Source organism: Mesocricetus auratus, unplaced genomic scaffold, assembly GCF_017639785.1.
Source record: "Mesocricetus auratus isolate SY011 unplaced genomic scaffold, BCM_Maur_2.0 Super-Scaffold_100015, whole genome shotgun sequence".
Lineage (NCBI taxonomy): Eukaryota > Metazoa > Chordata > Mammalia > Rodentia > Cricetidae > Mesocricetus > Mesocricetus auratus.
This window is the reverse complement of record NW_024429198.1, coordinates 54,946,983-54,966,762: the sequence shown is the minus strand read 5'-3', so window position 1 is coordinate 54,966,762 and position 19,780 is coordinate 54,946,983. Positions and strand designations below refer to the sequence as shown.

At 48.3% G+C, this 19,780-nt stretch overlaps 1 protein-coding gene across 8 annotated transcripts in view; it reads right to left on the bottom strand.

Moving 5' to 3' along the window:
- Fhod3 (formin homology 2 domain containing 3) overlaps positions 1–19,780 on the bottom strand; it is a 419,361-nt gene that overhangs the window by 58,157 nt on the left and 341,424 nt on the right. For 7 of the 8 annotated variants that reach the window (XM_040757956.1, XM_013124838.3, XM_040757957.1 and 4 more), the window contains 2 exons: positions 14,906–14,956; positions 8,780–8,991 (listed from right to left, as the gene is read on the bottom strand). In XM_040757956.1, the coding sequence (XP_040613890.1) occupies positions 8,780–8,991; positions 14,906–14,956 (263 nt within the window). The remainder of the gene's footprint in view (positions 1–8,779; positions 8,992–14,905; positions 14,957–19,780) is intronic. The other variant, XM_013124854.3, reaches the window with a different exon arrangement.

Below are 19,780 nucleotides of genomic sequence, written 5' to 3'. Positions count from 1 at the left end.
GGGGTTCACACAGCTAGGCAGGGCCCAGGCGGCTGGCAGGAAGAATACGCACTACAACTGACTCCTCTTTTAGGACCGGGGTTTTGTTCCCAGCACCCACATGGTGACTCACAAACTTCTGTAACTCTCCAAGGAACCCAGTGACCTTTTCTGGCTTCTGTGGACACTGCATGCGTGTGGCGCACATGAACTAATGTAAGCACACAGAGACACACAGGTATTTTCAAGGTAACATGTTCTCACCAGTAGCAAAAAGGTAATTCTGCTATCAACTTGTAGGCTTTCAAAACTAAGACCCCAGCCTTTCTTCAAATTTTAGAGCTGGTTGTGCAAAGAAGTTCATATCTCAGACACACTATGGTACCTTTATAAGCAGCCACTTTATAGACCCTGTAACTTCCCTCCACACTCCCAACCACCAAGATTTTTCTCATTCAGCAATAGTGGAACTCAATATGAAGGCTCTAGGCTCACACTCATAGACTGTGCTACCAATACCAACACATCCAAATTCTGACACTTTCAAATCACATTCAAGCCTACATATTAATCATACTCCAAAGAGCACATGGCTCAAGAAATGACAATGACAGCCACCAAAGCAGATCTAGGACCTGATGTCAGGTGTATTCAACTGCTTTGTTCACTTGGGATCCAAGTTAGACAAAATCACAAGCGCTGGGTGATGGTTTCTAGGCTGGACATACAGCACCGTGGTAGAGTGCCTACCTATCCTGTGTGAGGTCTTCAAAATAAACAGTAATCTATCCTCTCTCTCCCTCTCTCTCCCTCTCCCTCTCTCTCTCTCTCTCTCTCTCTCTCTCTCTCTCTCCCCCCCCTCTCTTTCTCTCAAACACACACACACACACACAAATGCATGCAGCTAGAGAAATAGCTTAGTCTATAAAGTACCTTTCATGCAGTCAATCATGAGGACCTGAATTGCATACCCCGAATACATAAAAGCTTGGCTTGGTGTTATGTCCTTGCAATCCTAGTGCTAGGAAGGCAGAGACAGGCAGATCTCTGAGGTTCTCTGGCCTGCAAGTTCCATCCAATCTTTAACTATTAGGCCAAGGAACTCCAGTCTTAAGAAACCTGACCTCCACATGCATACATGTGTGTTCCTATAGCATACAAACATATACACAATACAAGTTTTATGTGCTGTGTAGCCTAATATACCTTATACATAAATACATATGTGCACGTGCACCCACAGTTTCTATTCCCCTCTTCCTTCTCAGATGACACTGTAGCTTCACAAATAAAATGGCAGCCACCAGTTGCAGGCTCAGTAACCGTGCATCTGATAGAACACAGTAGATATTCTATTCCAGGCTATAAACAGAAAGTGGGGTGCTGTCCCTGGTTCTTACAATGTTACTGACATATTTGTGATTTTGAATCCCATGATGGGACCATAAGCGCTAGGTGATGAAGAGCTCTTCTGAGCTGTGTAAACATCTTTCCGAACGTCAGACACACAGGTGCTCTTTTGCTTCCAACATGCTGAATGGGACAGGTTCTAATTCTCACTCATCCTTGGACAAGCCTTTCCTTGAGACAGAGGTTTCCAGTAGCCTCTCTGGTCCTAGTCAAGCCTCAGAGAGAAGCACCAAGGGCATTGAAAGAGCAGCATAGCTACAAGAAACGTGAGACAAGATCATGGAGGAGTAAATGGCGAGGCAAGGAGGGGACCCAGAAGGCTAAGGGCACGTTTCTAGTGTATATTATCTAGAAGATGGAAAGCGGTTCAAAGAGATTGCATCAAAATGGTACTAGAACCTTCTGGTCAGTGGGTATATCAGGCTGAGGCAGTTTTCTCCTAGAAGCTCCAACCTGGAAAGTCTTAAAAGAAGCCTGTTTGTCTCAAGCACACGAAATGCACTGTAGGGTCCCTGAGTCCGGGGTGATCTAAGAATCGGGATTTTAGGGCCCGCACAAGTAACATGTGCATCTCAGCTACGCTGTAACCTTTATACCACTGGGTATAGAGTAGTGTACTGTACATGGGCAGGGAGAGGCACCCAAGGTAAACGAGAAGTTGTGGTTATTAAGGTCCTGAGCCAGAGATAGATGCCAGGAAGAACTCAGACTGTCATTTGTCATTGCTTCCAAGGTCCTGGTGATTGGATGAAAGACTGAAGATCCTTATTGTCCCAGCCCCCAAAACTTCCCCACTATACCAGAACATATCAGATGAGGTTCCTGCCTTGAATGAAAAACACTCATGTCTTCCCTAGCCTCCCAGTGTAAGCAGGGCCTCACATTCCGTTAAGTAAGAACAAGCAAATCAATTGCTATTCAAAATGTGATATTCTTTTGCTTGCCCTAGGCAGACATTAAAATATGTGGCTGATGGTAAAGTTTGTTTAAAAAACCAATGTCCTTCAATGTTGGGTAGCAACTACCTATGGAGTCCCCATGCTTCTATGGTCTGGAAATAAGATAGCCCGTCTTCTGGAATAGCTTCCTAAGGATATGCATGGAGAAAAGGATACCCTTGGAAGACAGAGATGAGAGAGAGAGAAAGAATATGGACATGAGAGTGAATGAGAATACTCATTTCACTATCCACCACCCCATGTCTCTCTGGGATGAAGTAAAAGCATCCTTACTGCCCCTAAGCTCAGAGCTGCTCTCTTCAGGTTTCTCAAGTACATGTCTAGGCAACACTAGCCCATGTTCACATCACCATGGGAAACAGGGCTGGAAAAACAATGGTACAAGTGGAGGTTCTCTTGTTACCTCTGTTGTTATAGGCACACAGTTCTATCTCTGACCCCGGAGTTCTATGCTTTCTGCCTGTATCTCTGAAGTTGTCACAGCCCAGCTTATCAGCTTACACATCGCCTGAGGTCCCAAGGCTGTCACAATTCTTGACAATAGTTGATCAGAAAGTGCCAGCTTCCCCAAAGTTGTTTGTGCTTTCTCTCTACTTAAGGTTTATATTTTATCCACTTCAAAAGGCTCATGACTTCAGTATGCCAAAATATGGCGCAAAAGGGGGTTGGAGAGACAGCTCAGCAGTTAAGAGCACGGGCTGCTCTTGCAGAGGTCCCTGGTTCAATTCCCAGCACCCACACGGTGTTTCACAACTGTGTGTAGCTCCAGACTAGATAATCCGCTACCCTCTCTGGCCACTGTATACACATGATGTACATGCGCACATTCATGCAAAACACTCACACATACACAGGAAAAATAAATAAACCTTAAAAAGAAAAATACAGCACAAGAAAAACATTGCAGGCAACTATCAACGTCTCCGACTTGGGACAGTTTTGTCCTTTCCAGTGGGTACAATGACTTTCAGTGAGGGTGTACAGCAGAGGGAGCAGCACCCCGGCCTCGGGTGGAGCTCCTGGAAGATTTGGTCAAAGGAACTGAATGGCATCAAGTAGCTTCAGGCAGGTGAAGAATGAGGAGGGAGTACAGCTCCGAGTCCCACAGCCACAGGAATCACGTTTCTAGCCAATTAATAAAACACTGGACTGGAGGCATCCAAAAGTTGCATGCTCACAAACCAGCAAGTATGAGGCTGATGACTGACAGTGTTCCACAGCTGCTTGGCCAGGTGGGAACAGGATGCCAGATGTTTCTACCTCATGCCACATGGATTAGGTAAACCAAGACAGTATCTATAGCCTGAAGGAGACCCAAACAGCACACAACAGAGGTGACCATGACACTCAGTTGATGCTACTAACGAGGAATACAGTCAAGACGATGGATGGATGCCTTTGTGAGAAACGATCATTCTTTTAAATGGACTGAACATTTCGTGACAGAGCTGTATGTTTATACTTTATTTCTAGGTGCCAGAAAGTATGTGCTGGAGGAATTGCCTTACTTTAAATTCCTGGATTTGAGAAGGAAGTATCAGTAAACCATTGTCAATCATCTCTACAAATGCTTCCGGGTGAATATGTATTTGGATTAGTCATATATCTCATCTCAAGAGTCAATGAGTCCTATGGAAATACCTTAAGGTGAATATATTTCTTACTTAAATGTGAGGTAGTATGCCCACATTTTCAGACGCACCTCTAAAGTCTTTTCTCAGCATGCATATGTGGGAAATGACACAGGTAGCCTGCCTTCCGTGTGTCCCCCCCAAGGCTTACGGATAAAAGCCATTGTAAACTCTCAACAGTAGCTTCCTTCCACTGAGAAGAGTAACCTCTCTCCAGCTGGCCTCAGGAGGGTCCTGCATGTGTGTGTTTCAGGAAAGGAGCATGGTGGGGCACAGTTCCTGTTCCCCAGAGACATATCTGGGGGATATATCCAGCTGGGACGCATCACTGGGACCACCAGCACAACGGCTGGCTTCCAGAGCAGCGCTTTGACTTTACTCTGTTTCTGTTTCCGTGCAATGCCTTCCCTGGCTCTGACTCATTTGGTGGCAACACTGTGTGTGCCTGTCACTTATCTCGCTACTGTGACAAAATATCTGACACAGGCAACTTAAGGAACGAGGATTATTTTGGTTGATGATTCGAGAGTATAATCTCCACTGTGTAGGGACATCATGGGGCAGGGTCTGAGGCCACACATTGAAGCCAGTGTCACATTCACAGAGAGAAATGAGTGGTGGGGACAGGTTTCTGTTTCTCTTTTATTGAGTTCTGAACCACAGGCTATGGAACAGCACCAGCAACAGTGGGTGGGTCTTCCCACAATAACTAAAGTTAGTCTAATCCAGATGATCCCTCACAGATATGCCAAAAGGCTTAGCCCATGGATGATCCTCGATCCCGTCGAGTTGACAATTGAGTTTAAGCACTACACTTGACCATACTGACTTCTTACTCATGAAAACACACACATATTATCCCTTTTAATTCTCTGTAAAACTTAAGAACAAATCGTATCTAAGAATGTCATCCTAATAGGAACCCTTCAAATTGACCAGCAAGAATAGCCTTGGTTCCAGACTCATCTGTGGGTTTCAGAATGATAGTAGGAAATAAACTTATCCTATGCTCTGATGCAAGCCCTCAGGTCTCAGTGAACCAGCAGCCTACCAAAGCCATGGCTGGAGAGATGCTTTGCCATGTTTATCCAAAGCCGCGGATGGTCGCATTAACCACAGCACTGTGCTAGGGAGAGCACGTATAGATGTCAGCACCTCACCTGGGTCTGCTAGTTTGCCATAAGAGGGAAATGCCCAGACCATGACAGCTAAGACTAGGCAGTTTGGGGACACACATCTGCTGTGAGCCGCAAAAGGGCCAGATGGAGAAAAGATTCAGCACACACTGTCTCGATGGTGGGGGCCAGTGGCATCGTTTACGCAAACGTTACAGCGCACTTAGCTGAGACTGATCTGAAGAGCCTGCTAGGTAGTGCATAATGCTACCGCTGTTTAACCACTCCGTCTCCCCTTCTCAAGTGTGCGTTTTACAAGGAGAGTGAAAAGGAGCCCCAGTGCTTTCATGTCTCTCTTGTTGGGGCTCGTTTGAGATGGGGTCTTATGTATCGTTAGATCACAGTGTGTTGCCGGGGCGAGCTTTGAACTCTTGATACTGCCGCCTCCGCCTCCCCTGCGCGGGGGATTACAGGTCTGTGCCACCGTGCCTGGGCTCTTATGCTTTAGATGTTCTCCAGAATCTGAGTAAATGATTGCAAGCTGGGTGTGGCCATTAACGTTACAGGGAGGCTGGAGACCTAACCTACACTACATGAGACTCCATTTCAGAAAACTAAAGCCAAACAGCCAATGAGCAGCCACCAAGTGACCTACCATCTTGATGCATACACAGGTTATCAATCAACACTTAGTTTTTCCCTTTCTTATCAATGTGACTCTGACATGCTGGCTTTGTGCAAATACTGGGGAGAGGATAGGGTTAGGGGTGGCATGGCATAAACTAGACCCACAGCACACGGCTTGTGCCCCTGTGACTCCTCATGCTCTGCGATGCAGTTCTGTCATCCAGCCCTGCCAGTGACAGCCAACACGAATCTTCCTCAGGACACTGCAGATGATGCCATCCTCCCTGCTACCCAAACACATGACCAGATAGATACTCAGCAGGGGCCCCGGGAAGGAAAGGGCAGGGCATGACAGAACCATGATACACGCTGGGGTCGGGTCATATGCTCAAGAATTGACCAAGGATGAGAAAGCACGTCAACCCTTGGCACACGGGGCACACAACAGTGCCAGGTGTTTAGTGCAGGACAAACATCTGGATGTGTGGTTATACGTGTTATTCTTTCTCCAGATGTTGGACGATTGTAAATATTAGGGAGAGACAAAAAGTTAGTTGGGAAAACTGAAGATGAGACCTGATAGGAAAAAGAGACTGCAGCGTGTTTCAAAGAGCAATAATAAAGCAGAAGGGCTACACTTTTGTCACGCCAGTGCTGTAGTTCTGTCAAAAAGAAGAGCCCCGAACCAGGAAGAACTCCCAGCTGTTCTTGTAAAGATCTTCCTCCTAAGCCGGGCGGTGGTGGCGCACGCCTTTAATCCCAGCACTCGGGAGGCAGAGGCAGGCGGATCTTTGTGCATTCGAGGCCAGGCTGGACTGACAGCCTCCGAAACAATACAGAGAAACCCTGTCTCGTAAAAACCAAAAAAAAAAAAAAAAAAAAAAAAAGATCTTCCTCCTACAGAATTCTTTCTGAACCATTATCATTTTTGATGTATATGTAATCATATGTGCAAGTTTGTGTATAAATATGTGGGGGGCGCCTTCCTTGGTCACTTTTCCATCTTAATGTTTGAAACAGGATCCCTCATTGAACATGGAGCTCACTGTTTGGCTGGGCTGCCAGATAAGCAGGCTCCAGGGACTCATCTGCCCCTCCCTCCATGTTGGAAGTTTGGGTGTAACCATTACATCTGACTTACCTGAATGTTTACTGGGTGCTGGGGATCCAAACTTAGCCATTGCATTTGCGCGCAGCAAACACTTTGCTGGCAGAGTCATCTCCCCCAGACCCTCATTTCCAGTACAAAAAAAAAATCAACTACACATGAAGACATGGAAGTCACAATGCTGTGGTCCCACTCATTCATATAACAATTAATCAACATAGGACACACAGTCACACACACACACACACACACACACACACACACACACACACCTTGAAAGACCCACTGGTCCCCCTCCAAGGGAATTCAAACAATTCCACACGATGTTGTTTTATTGATGTCCTGGTGTATAAATTCAAGCCCTGTATCATGTTTCACATCCAAACTTCACCAGTGAGATTTTAGTCAAATATCCCCTTCATCTCTACTAATCCTTCCACTAAAGAGAAAAAGAGCATTTGCCATTTATCACTCTGAAAGCTTATTGGAAGAAGTTCATATTGATTAACATATATGACAAATATAGAGATATGTACATATACATAGCAAATATGTGTGTGTCTTATTTTCTGTGTTTTGTAATTTTAAAATATAGTTTTTTTCTTAGATAGGATGGCCTCAGTCTCAACTCTAGTTAGACATAATCCTTGAGGAACTATCTTCTGCAGCAAACACTGAGTGATCTAAAAATCTGAGGACAAACACTATTTACAGGTAAATCCAGTCCCATCTGTTTGGACTGTTCTATATTTCACAGTTTAAACCATCCTTTCCTAAACATCTGGAGGTACTTGTTAGAGTTGAAAGTCCCCAGATTAAGCACTGAACCACAAATTTGCCAGAGGCAAATTTTTATGCTGCCGTGGAAATGCCAAACACAGATAAAACCATGACCTTAAGGCAGTGCTTGGGGAGCTCATAGTTGCCACAGAATGGCTTGCTTTCTCAGACTCGTTATTTTCAGACTGAAATTGTTCATCTGTGACTGAGCCATCTGCCTGGGACAATCCTCCATTAGGTCTGGACCCAGGAGTAACTAGACACAATGCAAACTTTGGAGGGGGGTAGCCTGCTCCTGCCCAGTGGACCCTGAGGCATGGGGAGCTAGCACAAAGTTGGGTAGACCATCTTTCCATTGTACCCAGGACTGCTGAGGTCATGGAACCCTGCCTTGCCTGGAGGACGCTGTGGGTGACAATTAGCCAACTCGCTCAGGGTCTCAGCTGCCTTCGGCTGGCTGTGTCTGCATCAGGCTGTAAGCCACAGCACTCGGCGAGACCCAGCGGAGCTGGCAGTGCTATGAATATATTGTGCAAGCGTCTGTGCTGACAGTTGTGCTTTGTATTAACATGAAAGAGAGAGGCCCCCAGTGCGATGCACAGAGCAATCAGGAAGGTAGCTGTGGTTCAAGGCTGCAGTGAATGACACCGTCCCTACACACACACACACACACACACACACACACACACGCACGCACACAGACACACGCACACACACATACGGTATGTGTTAGCAAATTTCATTATTTTCTTTTTAGCATTTATCATCTATTATCACCGTGTCCTATTTTTTTGTCTTCTTTCATTTATTTTATTCCCATCAACTTAAAATGAGATGATTCTTAAGGTAACAAGATTTAAAAAGTGATCGCCTTGAAGGGCAAAGCTACATATATCCAAATCATGAAGCACTAAATACCCGGTGTTTAGGATTGTCAATATCAGTCTAATTTTGTATATTCTCATCTTTTAATGACCACAGGTGGATGGCTTTTATAAATGAGTTTTCTTTCATCTAAGTGGCTCTGGAGACCTCTGGCACGTCAGTGACAGCACAGGCTGCCGTCACCCTGAAACTCACCTGTCCTGCTGTCTTCATGTTAGCTTGTATGCTGGACGCCCGAGGAAGCCTGTTTGATGGTGATGGTCACGTATGTCTCCCAGCACTCACCTTGGGGGTACTGAAGAGTGGGTGGGGAGGAGGGCCCCGTGGCAGCCTCTTGTGAGTCGGCAGAGGAAGGACTCTGGCTTGATGGGGAAGATGAGACAGGGGCGGCTGGCAAGCTCAGGTCCAAGGAGAGGTCAGCTCTGCCCCGGCTCACGCCCCGGCTTCTCGGCTCCTTCTCGTGCGGCTCGGCTGCCAGCTGCTCCAAGTATTTGTATCTGAAAGTTAAATTCCAAAGGGTTTCCGTAAAAAGAAAGAGGAGCCCGTGGCCGAGGCTTGTTTATGGATGAAACACCTGCAGAGTGAGCTAGTTTCCTGATGCATGGGGCAGAGCTCAGGGCTGACTGGAGGTCCGTCTGCCAACAGCGCACAGCAAAGCCAAGATGCTAGCGACTATAAAAGCCCTGCATCATTCATAAGCGAGTAAGTGAGGGCAAATGGCAACACCACACCAAACCGGATCCCGGTTCACTGCGGCGGAATCTTCATCCCCCTCGGAGAACACATCTATACGAATAATAACAACAACAATAAACTAGCAAATAATGAGCCGCAAAAGGCTCTGGCAGTGACAGCTGAGGACGGAACCCCCGTGGAGTTCACAGCTGTGTAGTGGGAGTGTTCCTTGGTGTGGCAGAGGGAAACGGTGCCCCCAAATACCGAATGGGGGCTGCTTGGACAGAAGCCTTTCGGAATTCCTGAACCTGCTTCAACGCTAGCAGCAATGCAACTGGAATTCACTTTGTTCTCTCGACATAGCCCATGGAAACTTTTTTATATTCTAAAATATTTCTGAGCAAGGCTCAGACATCCAATAGCTTGGACCTGACGTCACATACAGTTTATTCATCAAAGTCCGTTTAAAAGAACAAAGATACATCTGTTTTGCATCGCAGGCAGGCAGAACCCACTGTTTATTAAGAACAGCTACCAATCATCTTCCTCATAGTGCACTTTATAGATCAGACCAAAATAACTTCGAAATGTGTGCTTCTTCCAGATGTCTACATGGAAATAATGCTCGAGTTAAGCTGGGGCGGGTCTCCATCTTCCCCAACGTGCTGCAGCTTATTCGAAACCCATCACCCCATGCCTATGCCTTAATGCACCTCACCAGGGACCCCACCCAGGCCTAGGACATGCCGCTCCCCGTTCACCAGGATACAGAGGGCATGGTGAACGTCTTTAGAGTCATTTGCTATTTAAGAAGCTTGTGGCTGTAGCTGGAGAGGAAGCTCAGTTGGCCAAATGTGTGCCTTCCGAATATGAAGACTCGGATCCCTGGGACTCTCATCTAAGAGCCAGATGCGGTACCATGTTCTTGTAATCTCAGTGCTGGGGGATGAGAGGCAGGCAGACCTCCAAGGGCCACTAATGAGCCAGCACAGCCTGCTGAGGCAGCCCAGGCCACTCAGAGGCCCTGTCTCAGAAAACAAGGTAGACATGTGAGATTGACCTCTGACCTGCCCACACGCGCACACACAGAAACAGGCACTTCCATCTCAGCCTTTAGGAGTGTGTGGCCGCCATCAGCCACCCCGTCTCCCCCCACCAAGGCAGGCTATGCCAGCCTGCACTCCCTCCCTCTGCGGAGCCTGCTTGGACCAGCACAGCTGCAAGCAATCTCAGCCTTGCCTCTGAACTCATGTCGGATATGTAGCCCATTCAGCTCCGACGGCGTTTCACATTTACTGCCTGGCATATTCAGTCAGCTCTCTCACGTGTGTGCGTCTGTTCGCAACAAGCGGATAACAGGATTCGGGAGATCAGGGAGAGCACCCTCCTTGGTTCTTTCTGCCTGTGCCCGCCGAGGGGAAGTGGGCAAGGTGTTCATGGGGAAAGCCCCCCACGTGCAGAAGCCCGCCTGCAGTCAGGAGGCCCGGGGTTGCCCGCACCCCATCCCACTGACCAGTGAGCCGGCTTCCCTGGGAAGACCAGTGACGGGTTGCACATAGTAACACCCGAAGCTTGGTGCTGAGGGGGGCGGGACAGAGCTGTCCTCAGAAAGGCTGCAGTCCAACTGCCCTGCTAATGGGGTAGTGTGATAGTACAGTCCGACTGTCCTGCTAATAGTGATAGTATGATAGGTAGTACTGCCTGACTGTCCTGCTAATGGGGTAGTGTGGTAGTACAGTCTGACTGTCCTGCTAATGGGGCAGTGTGGTAGTACAGTCTGACTGTCCTGCTAATGGGGTAGTGTGGTAGTACAGTCCCACTGTCCTGCTAATAGTGGTAGTGTGGTAGTACAGTCCGACTGCCCTGCTAATAGTGGTAGTGTGGTAGTACAGTCCGACTGCCCTGCTAATGGGGTCGTGTGGTAATGTAGGGGATGTGAGTCCCAGAGCTGAAGAGCAGGAACCACATTCTCATGTGAAAGGTTTCTAGCCAAGAGGCCAAATTACCTTAAAAAAAACTGAAGCAACAAAACCACTGGTTCCCTAGAGAGCCAGCCACATCTTGTCCACACATGAAGCTACCAAACCATCCTGGCCTTTCATTTTATGGGGTCCAGCCCTTCCACACCACACTCTGTGGGCAGCCAGGTCAGCAGGCAGGGGGTTAGATGAGTGTCTGCCAGGAACCCGAAGGGCGGCTCTTCCAAGAGAGATCATTGGATATTCACAAAGACTATCCCTGGGCGTACATAAAGGCCATCACCAAAGATGTATGGGACAGAGGAGGAGCCCAAAGACTTAACCAGAATTGCCCCAAGAATGAGGGTGTTTATTTATAGGGCAACAAAAGAGCGGACTAAGAAGAGCAGTGTTGGTCAGCAGGGGCACAATTTCAGTCTACACAACAAGACTTCTGGTTGTACAGCTGTGTGACTATGCCACACATTACTGACCATGCGTGCAAGTGGCTAAAATGGTCAAGTATATGATACACAGCCTCTAAAATAACTTCATTTAGGTTTATTTATTTTATGTGTATGATTGCTTGCCTGTATGCATATGCATGCACCACACGTGTTCCTGGTGTCTGGGGAGGTCAGAAGAGGTTAAGTTAGATCCCTGGAACTGGAGCTACAGATGGTTCTGAGCCATCATCTTGATGCTGGGAGCCAAACCTGGGTCCTCTGTGAAAGCGACAAGTGTTGTAAACCGCTGAGCCGTCTTTCCAGCCTCACCCCACACACGTTTGGTTTAACAGGCCTGCCCCTGTTGCCCTAGGCCACGGCAGCCAGGAGAATTCTTGTGTGTGTCTGCAGTGGTTGGAGACATGAGGGTGGTGGGCTGGAGCTCATGAAAGTCACCGTAGTGAGAGATGTCACAGCTTGACCACCCTCCTGGGCCGGAAGCTAGACACATGGCATGACCTCTCCACACAGTGACTCTTAAAGCCATGCACTCAGGGACCCAAACACACGGGTCTTGGGAGTCACAGCTCATGAGGTCACTGTCGCATGTCCCCGATGCCTTGTGAGGCGACCACGGCGAGGCTGACACTCACCTGTGTTTGTAGCGCCCAGGCCTCAGCCTCCCACCTCTGCTCCTCCATCAGTCTTCCCTTGCGATCTCTGCCTCTCTCCTTTGTTTACTTACTCATCTTTTCTTTTGTCTACTGAACATTTGTCAATGTGCCTAGGACTGTAGCAGGCACTAAGGAACTAATAATAAACAAGGAAACATCCCACCCTCATGCAGCTAACGGTGCAGGGGGGGACAGAGAGGTTAATAAACATTTGGGGGTGAACCCTGACACCCAGGAGGCATCCAGGGCAGGAGCAGAATTTCAGCTCAGTCTCTCTTTGCTGAACCCACACCCCCTGTATGAGCCAGTCCTGGTCACCAATGACTTTTCCTCCTGCCCAGGTTTCCCTTCCCACTGAGTTCAAGCCCTTTGACACCTCCCAGCAGGGCCTCCCAGCAGGGCTCAGCATCCTGTCTCCCGGTTCCTGGACCACAACCATCACGAGTGTTCTATTTCCAATTTTCTAACACATCCCCAATCTTCCCTTGTACTTTTTGCCCGTGACCCCTTGTGTCCTAAGACTAGTCAAACCCAAACCAGGAAAAGGGCTGGCTCAGACTACTGGGATATTCCTGGCTTTGTTTGCTGAAGCCTGTGTAAGCTGAGAGGTAGGATGTGGGGGAAGGCTACAGGAGGGGCATCGAGAGCCTTCTCTTGCACCTGCTGAGATGACCACCTGCTGTGCAGAGGGGCATTCTGGGAGGAGAGGAGAGGGTATCTATCGAGGGCAGAGCAGGAGTGGGAGAAGGTAAGTGACAAACTCCTATTTGACTACGCCAGGGACAAGAAAAAGTCTGAATGGGGCATAGCTAGAGAGCCTGGCATTTCCAGCAGGGTCCGCCAAGCCTGCCTTGCCTGTGCGGACGCTGACTGACAGTCTGTCAGAAGCTCCAAAGCACAGAATCTAGAGAGAAAACTAAACGCATAAAGTTCAAACTTCCTCAACCCCGAGTGAGTGGGGGATCGACAGCATTCCTGTAAGAGTGTATGCCTCCCCGCCTCCCCGTTATCTGAAGCTCACTTAGCAGAGAAAGAAGACTTCCTTGCTTTGTCACCAGCACCTTTCACTCTGGATTTACTGGCCACCACTGGTTATTAGGATGACAGTAATCTAATAGAATGTAGGAAATAAACCAATGTTTTATTCATGAGGCTGACTTAAGCATCTAATTTTTTAATTGAGCACAGACAGTCTCCCCTGTTGCCTGACTCAGACTGTCTTGATCTATTTAGCTGATGGTGTCTAAAACATTAGCACAATTCCACAGCACATTGGCACAGGCCAGAAATGGTTAGGCTCCCACTAGGCTCCAGTACAAAAGGCATAAACTAAGCCTATCCCTCTCCCCATACCATATCGCCATCTGGTGGCAGAGTTAGTAACTGCAGGCTGTAAGAGAGGAAGGGGTAAAAACTTTGGCCTGTCGATTTCCATGACCAGTGTCCTCTGTTTATCTCAAGCTATCACAAACTTAATATGTGAACTTGACAGTTTGTAATGGAGCTAAATTGATGGAGTAAGACTGGGGAGATGATCCAGCAGTTAAGAGCCCTGGCTGCTCTTCCAAAAGACCAAGGTTCTATTCTCAAGCCCTACAATAGTTTGTAACTCCAGTCTTGGGGGAATCTTCAAGGGCACAAGGCACACACATGGGGCACAGATATTCATGCAGGCAAAGCACACATGCACATAAAAAATAAAGTGAACTAGGCTTGTAGCTTGAAGATTTTTAAATGAAGCTGTTGGTTTGTTAAGTCATGTGTTTATAAACTACATTCTGTGTGTGTGTGTGTGTGTGTGTGTGTGTATGACATGCATGTGGGGGTCAGAGGAAAACTTGCAGAACGCAGTTGGTTCTCTCCACCATGTGTGTCTCAGGGATCAAATCCAGTTCAATCGACTTGCCACAAGTACCCTTCCCCACTGGGCCCTCTTGCACGGCACCATGTATTTATTCCTAAGTGCCCACTGTGAGTATAAACACTGCAGGGGCTATTTGGGGATGGTGCCTGCTATGGAGACCATGAAAGCATTTCAGGAGGCAGTAAGGGACTTCTGCACTTGGGGACAATATCTGGCATGGCACACGTGCCCAACTATCGACTGACTGAACGAGCACGGGCCACGTGACCTGGCAGTACATAGTAATAACACCTGACCCACGCTCAGGAGCGCTGGTTCAAGTATGGTCAATGGAGGCATCACGATGTTTGGTCAGTTGGGGCTTGCTTGCTGAATGACAGTCCCTGAGCAGCTAGTGCCCAGTGTTGCCACTACCATCTTGGTTTGTTAGTGCCCACTACGATATTCAATGACAAAAGTCACCCAGCGACCAAGTTTTCAGAACGCATCTCCGCCATTGTGACATGCGACTGCACCTGACATGTGTCAGGACGGAATGGCAACATGCTCAATCTGAGAAGGGTTTTGGAGCATGGATTCCCCACGATGGCCTCTCTAGGTCTCTGACTTCTGTCAGTTGCCATACCTATCATAAATTCAGAGTCTCCTTGGAATATAAGGTAAGGAGGACGGGTGTTTGCAGACACCAGCCATGCAATGCTGAGGTGCCTTGGGTGAGGTTAATGCATCTCAGGGGGTTCTGCATGCAAAGTCACATGACACCACGTTACAAAGTGAAGAAGACAGATACTCACCTTTCTTCTCTGGCCTGTCTTTGCTCCTCTCTCTTGTCTAGATATTCTCGGCTAGAGGAGGTGTTCAGAGCAAATGAAAAGAGGAGAATGACAGGTTTAGATGTTCATAAGATCATGAAGCAATTATTAAGAGGAAATGCCTTAGAAAATGAAAATTTGTCATAGTTGAATGCTAAAAATGTAGAGGCCACTTCAAACATGCTAAACACGTGGATTTTTTTTTTTGTCAATAAAAGGGCAAGGAAGTCAGGAGAGCAGGAAAACATCGGGCTCACTCAGAAACACTACTCCTCACTACTCCGTTTTCATCCAAGGCCATTGGAAGGTCTGACTTCATGCTTTCACTTTTATTTACACCCATAATATGTCCAACATTGTTCAACTTAATGTTTAATTTTTCTGGTCCTGCCGGTGGGGTTCCAACTTGAATCTAAGTTTCAGACTAGCTGGCCACTTGCCTTTCAGCAGACTCTGGTTTTCCGGAGAGTCTGGACATCATGGATGTCTGCACTGGGCCTCATAATGTGGGTGATGGTGTGTAACAGCGTCAGAGAGACCAAGGGAGGTGGGGTCTGGTGAGGATGCAGCAGGGATACAGATGTGCTGTGCACACACATCCATGCTCGTACAGATGTGCTGTGCACACGCATCCATGCTCGTTGCCTTTCGAGCTAGAAACACGGCATCTCCTAAGCCAGGCACTGAAAGCTGCATCACTAATGCACCTGAAGTCAGAGGACAACCCTGAGGCGTGCAGAAGGCGCGAGGCACGTGACCAGCTCACTCAGACTGAGAGGCGGTGGGCGGCCGGATCAAGCCACCCCTGGCGTGGGGAGGCACGCAGGGGTCACTTAGCCTGGTTCTCTCTGCGCTCTTACATGACAGTGATAATCATAATCACGTGAGAACCAAAGCAAACGGTGATTGGGGATAAGCCACCTCTGAAATGGGTTGTCGGAGTCAGTCCGCAGTCTGTGTGCGTGTAAGCACGTGTACAACATGAGTTTGAATGCTACGACATGCTCTTGGATTATCTCCCTGCTCTCCTGGGGCTCCAGTGACACAAATGACAGGGATTTGGGTGTTATTCCAAGGGTTTCTAGGACTTCTCTCCTCTCGCACTCTGTTTCAACTGGCGCACTGGGCCTCCTCTCTGCTGCCTGGCTCACCCAATAAAGTCATTACTCTTTCTGTGCTTCAGTTTCATGGGCTTCTGTTTGACTCTGCTCACATCTTCACCAAGGCTTGTTTCTCAGTTGTTTCAAGCATGATTCTGTTACTCTTTTTTTCCCATTTGAACTAGTAAAACGCCATACACTGACATTCTACTGTAATATATTGGGAATGGACAATTCTAATATAGTTTGTCATATAGATCAATTATTTCCACAAATAGCTTGTGACAGAGATGTGTTTGCCCTTACTCTTGAAACTCACTCACGATAGCTACTCTAGAATCTGCCTGATAGTGGCATCACCAGCGTCCCTTCCGTAGTTTTTGTCATTCCATTGTCTTTCTTCTTTGTGCTGAGATGACCCTAGCTCCTTGTGACAGGCTGCTTGGCATCACATCTGTGTTTCTTAATTCTCCAAGACTCCGAGGACTTGAGTTCCAAAAGTGATGCTCATTCTTGTTTTTGTTTGTAGATAATCAACAGATTGGGTTCCCCTGTGAGTTCAGAAGTCCCTTACGACATGGGCTCCAGTACTAGCTCAGTTCTCAGGGGTTTCTACTGGGTCGGATCAGGCCTTGTGCACCAACCAGCAGCTGCTCTGGGACTTGGGTGGTAGTCCTCCCTCCAGCCAGTCTTCAGAGCTGGGCTTGCTGTTTATGCCAGAAACTACACATGTTCAAGTCAGAGATGGGTTGTGGCTCAGGAAGTTCCTTGTTTTTGTGTTCCTTGTCTGTCTCTGTCTCTGTCTCTGTCTCTGTCTCTCTCTCTCTCTGTGTGTGTGTGTGTGTGTACAACTGTGGGTTATTCCTCAGAAGTCACTATGGCATCTCTCTCTCTCTCTCTCTCTCTCTCTCTCTGTCTCTCTCTCTCTCTGTCTCTCTCTGTCTCTCTGTCTCTCTGTCTCTCTCTCTGTCTCTCTGTCTCTCTGTCTCTGTGTGTGTGTGTGTGTGTGTGTGTGTGTGTGTACAACTGTGGGTTATTCCTCAGAAGTCACTATGGCATCTCTCTCTCTCTCTCTCTGTGTGTGTGTGTATGTGTGTGTGTGTGCGCGCGCGCGCGTGCTTGCGCGCTCGTGCGTGTGAAGGTCACAGGACAACCCTTGGTTATTCCTCAGAAGTCTCTACGTGCCTTGGTTGGTTCTGTAGGTGCATTTGCCTGTGTATGCAGAGGCTAGAGGCAGATGTCAGGGTTCCCGCTTTATCAACTCTCCACCTCATTCCTTTGAGTCAGGGTCTCTCATTGAACCTGGGCTCGCCTGGGCTAGCAAGTGCCACTGTATGCCCTTGTGTTCCCCAGCTCCCTGTAAAGCCTGCACAGCACAAGGTTTACAGGCCTGCATGCATCCAGACTCAGATTTTCCTGTGGATGCTGGGATCTAAGTTCAAGTCCTCATACGATGTAGCAACTACTCTTACCCACTGAGCGATCTCTCCAGCCCTACCGCAGTACCCCCTCTCCAGTGCAGCACCCCTCTCCAGTGCAGCACCCCTCTCCAGTGTAGCACCCCTCTCCAGTGCATCACCCCTCTCCAGTGCAGTACCCCTCTCCAGTGCAGCACCCCTCTCCAGTGCAGCACCCCTCTCCAGTGCAGTACTCCCTCTCCAGTGCAGCACCCCTCTCCAGTGCATCACCCCTCTCCAGTGCAGTACCCCTCTCCAGTGCAGCACCCCTCTCCAGTGCAGCACCCCTCTCCAGTGCAGCACCCCTCTCCAGTGCAGCACCCCTCTCCAGTGCAGCACCCCTCTCCAGTGCAGTACCCCTCTCCAGTGCAGTACCCCTCTCCAGTGCAGCACCCCTCTCCAGTGCAGCACCCCTCTCCAGTGCAGCACCCCTCTCCAGTGCAGCACCCCTCTCCAGTGCAGCACCCCTCTCCAGTGCAGTACCCCCTCTCCAGTGCAGCACCCCTCTCCACCACAGCACCCTCTCCACCACAGCACCCTCTAACCACAGCAACCCCTCTCGAGTGCAGTACCCTTCTCCACCTCAGCACCCTCTCCACCACAGCACCCCTCTAACCACAGCACCCTCTAACCACAGCACCCCTCTCCAGTGCAGTACCCCCCCTTTTTGAGACAGAATGACTCATAGGCCCAAAGCCTACCTAAGGACGTCAGGGTGGCTGGCCACAGGGCCTCCTCATAGGGATCCCCTGTCTCTGCCTCCCTGGCACTGGGGTGATAAGTATGTGCCGCCACGCATAGATTATCACACAGGTTCTGAGGGTTAAAGTCAGGTGTGCACGCTTTCCTGGCAAACACTGAATAAACCATCCTCCTAGTTTTCTCTGCTGCTGTTCCTGCTTTCTTTCAAGGCAGCATTTCCTGTACCCTACTATAAGTATTTTTCAATAAGACTTTTGATGCATAACTTAATCCCCGAATTTCCACATATTTGGAGGCAAAATTCCCAGTTGCTAATTGGTGGTAAAATATGAGATTTGTAAGAGATCCATAAATCAGGAAGCATTTAACTTGTTGCGGGGGTTTTGAAAGAACTGGATTTTATAAAGAGCTTCTGGAACCACCTCAGAAGAGCACAAGCAGGTTGCTGTCTCCAGGCATCATTTGGTAGAACCCAACAGCTCTCAGTACACCACACAAGGGTGGCAGGAGATGATGCTGGGTTACTTCATGCTATCTCTCTCGCCAAAGCCAGGCTTAGCCTTCCACCGAGAGACTTGGGGTGTCTCTGCATGAAATAGCAAGTGGCCACTGAGCAGCTTTACAACTCTGCTCATATTTGGATCATTTCTATAATGACACCTGTGCTTCTTGGCCTCTGGGGAAAGCAAGAAGTCACTGGATCTGTAAGTTCTCACTGATCATGCCTTATGTCCTCTGGCGATGTAACAGGTGTCATCTGTGGGAGTATTTGCCACGGAAACTAAACGGAGGAAGTGGGCAGCAGAGATGGGGGAAAATGTTGATGTTATGGGAGGAATAACGAGAAGGAGAAGGTGTAAGATACAGAAGTGTGGGGAGGAAAGCTGGGGAAGGGGGAATGGAAAAGCAGATAGGGTAGGGAGGAAGTTGTAAGGAGAGACTCAGTGCTGTGCATTCTGCAAAGTGTGGCTTGTGGAGCCCAGGGAGGAGGGAGGAGGGAGGAGGGAGGATGTGGGAGGGAGGAGGGAGGAGGAGGAGGGAGGAAGGAGGAGGGACGAGGGAGGAGGACCTGGAGGACAGCCAGCAGATGAACTGGTAAAAGGGGAAGCAGAGGGACACTGGGCTCAGCTGGGACAGAGAAGCTAAGACATGGAAACTTCAATAGGCTGTGCCCAGAGAAACATCTAAGGAGGGGGACAGAGAACGTGGCATAAGCTGGGAGAAACTGGTACAAAATCCCCCCATAGAAAAAAGCAATGCATAGTATATAAGATAAATTGCATGTATGTATGTATGTGAATATGTGGTTACTACAGGGAGCAAAGAACAAACCAGAAAGTTGGAAAAAAGATTTTCTTTCTATATCTAATAGGATGTGAATAAAACATGAAGTCCTTCAGGGAGAAATGGCAAATTACATTGAGGCAATTAGGCTCTGTGTCCTGGGCACTTTAACTAATGGTGAACTAAGGCTGCACAGCACCTTAATTCTATTTGGCTGTCTGAGCTTCCTGCCACATGGCCAGAGGAAGCCAGAACACACCAGAGCCAAGCATCCTGCAGCAGGTGAGTCCTCTTCAAAGACACACAGAATCGGC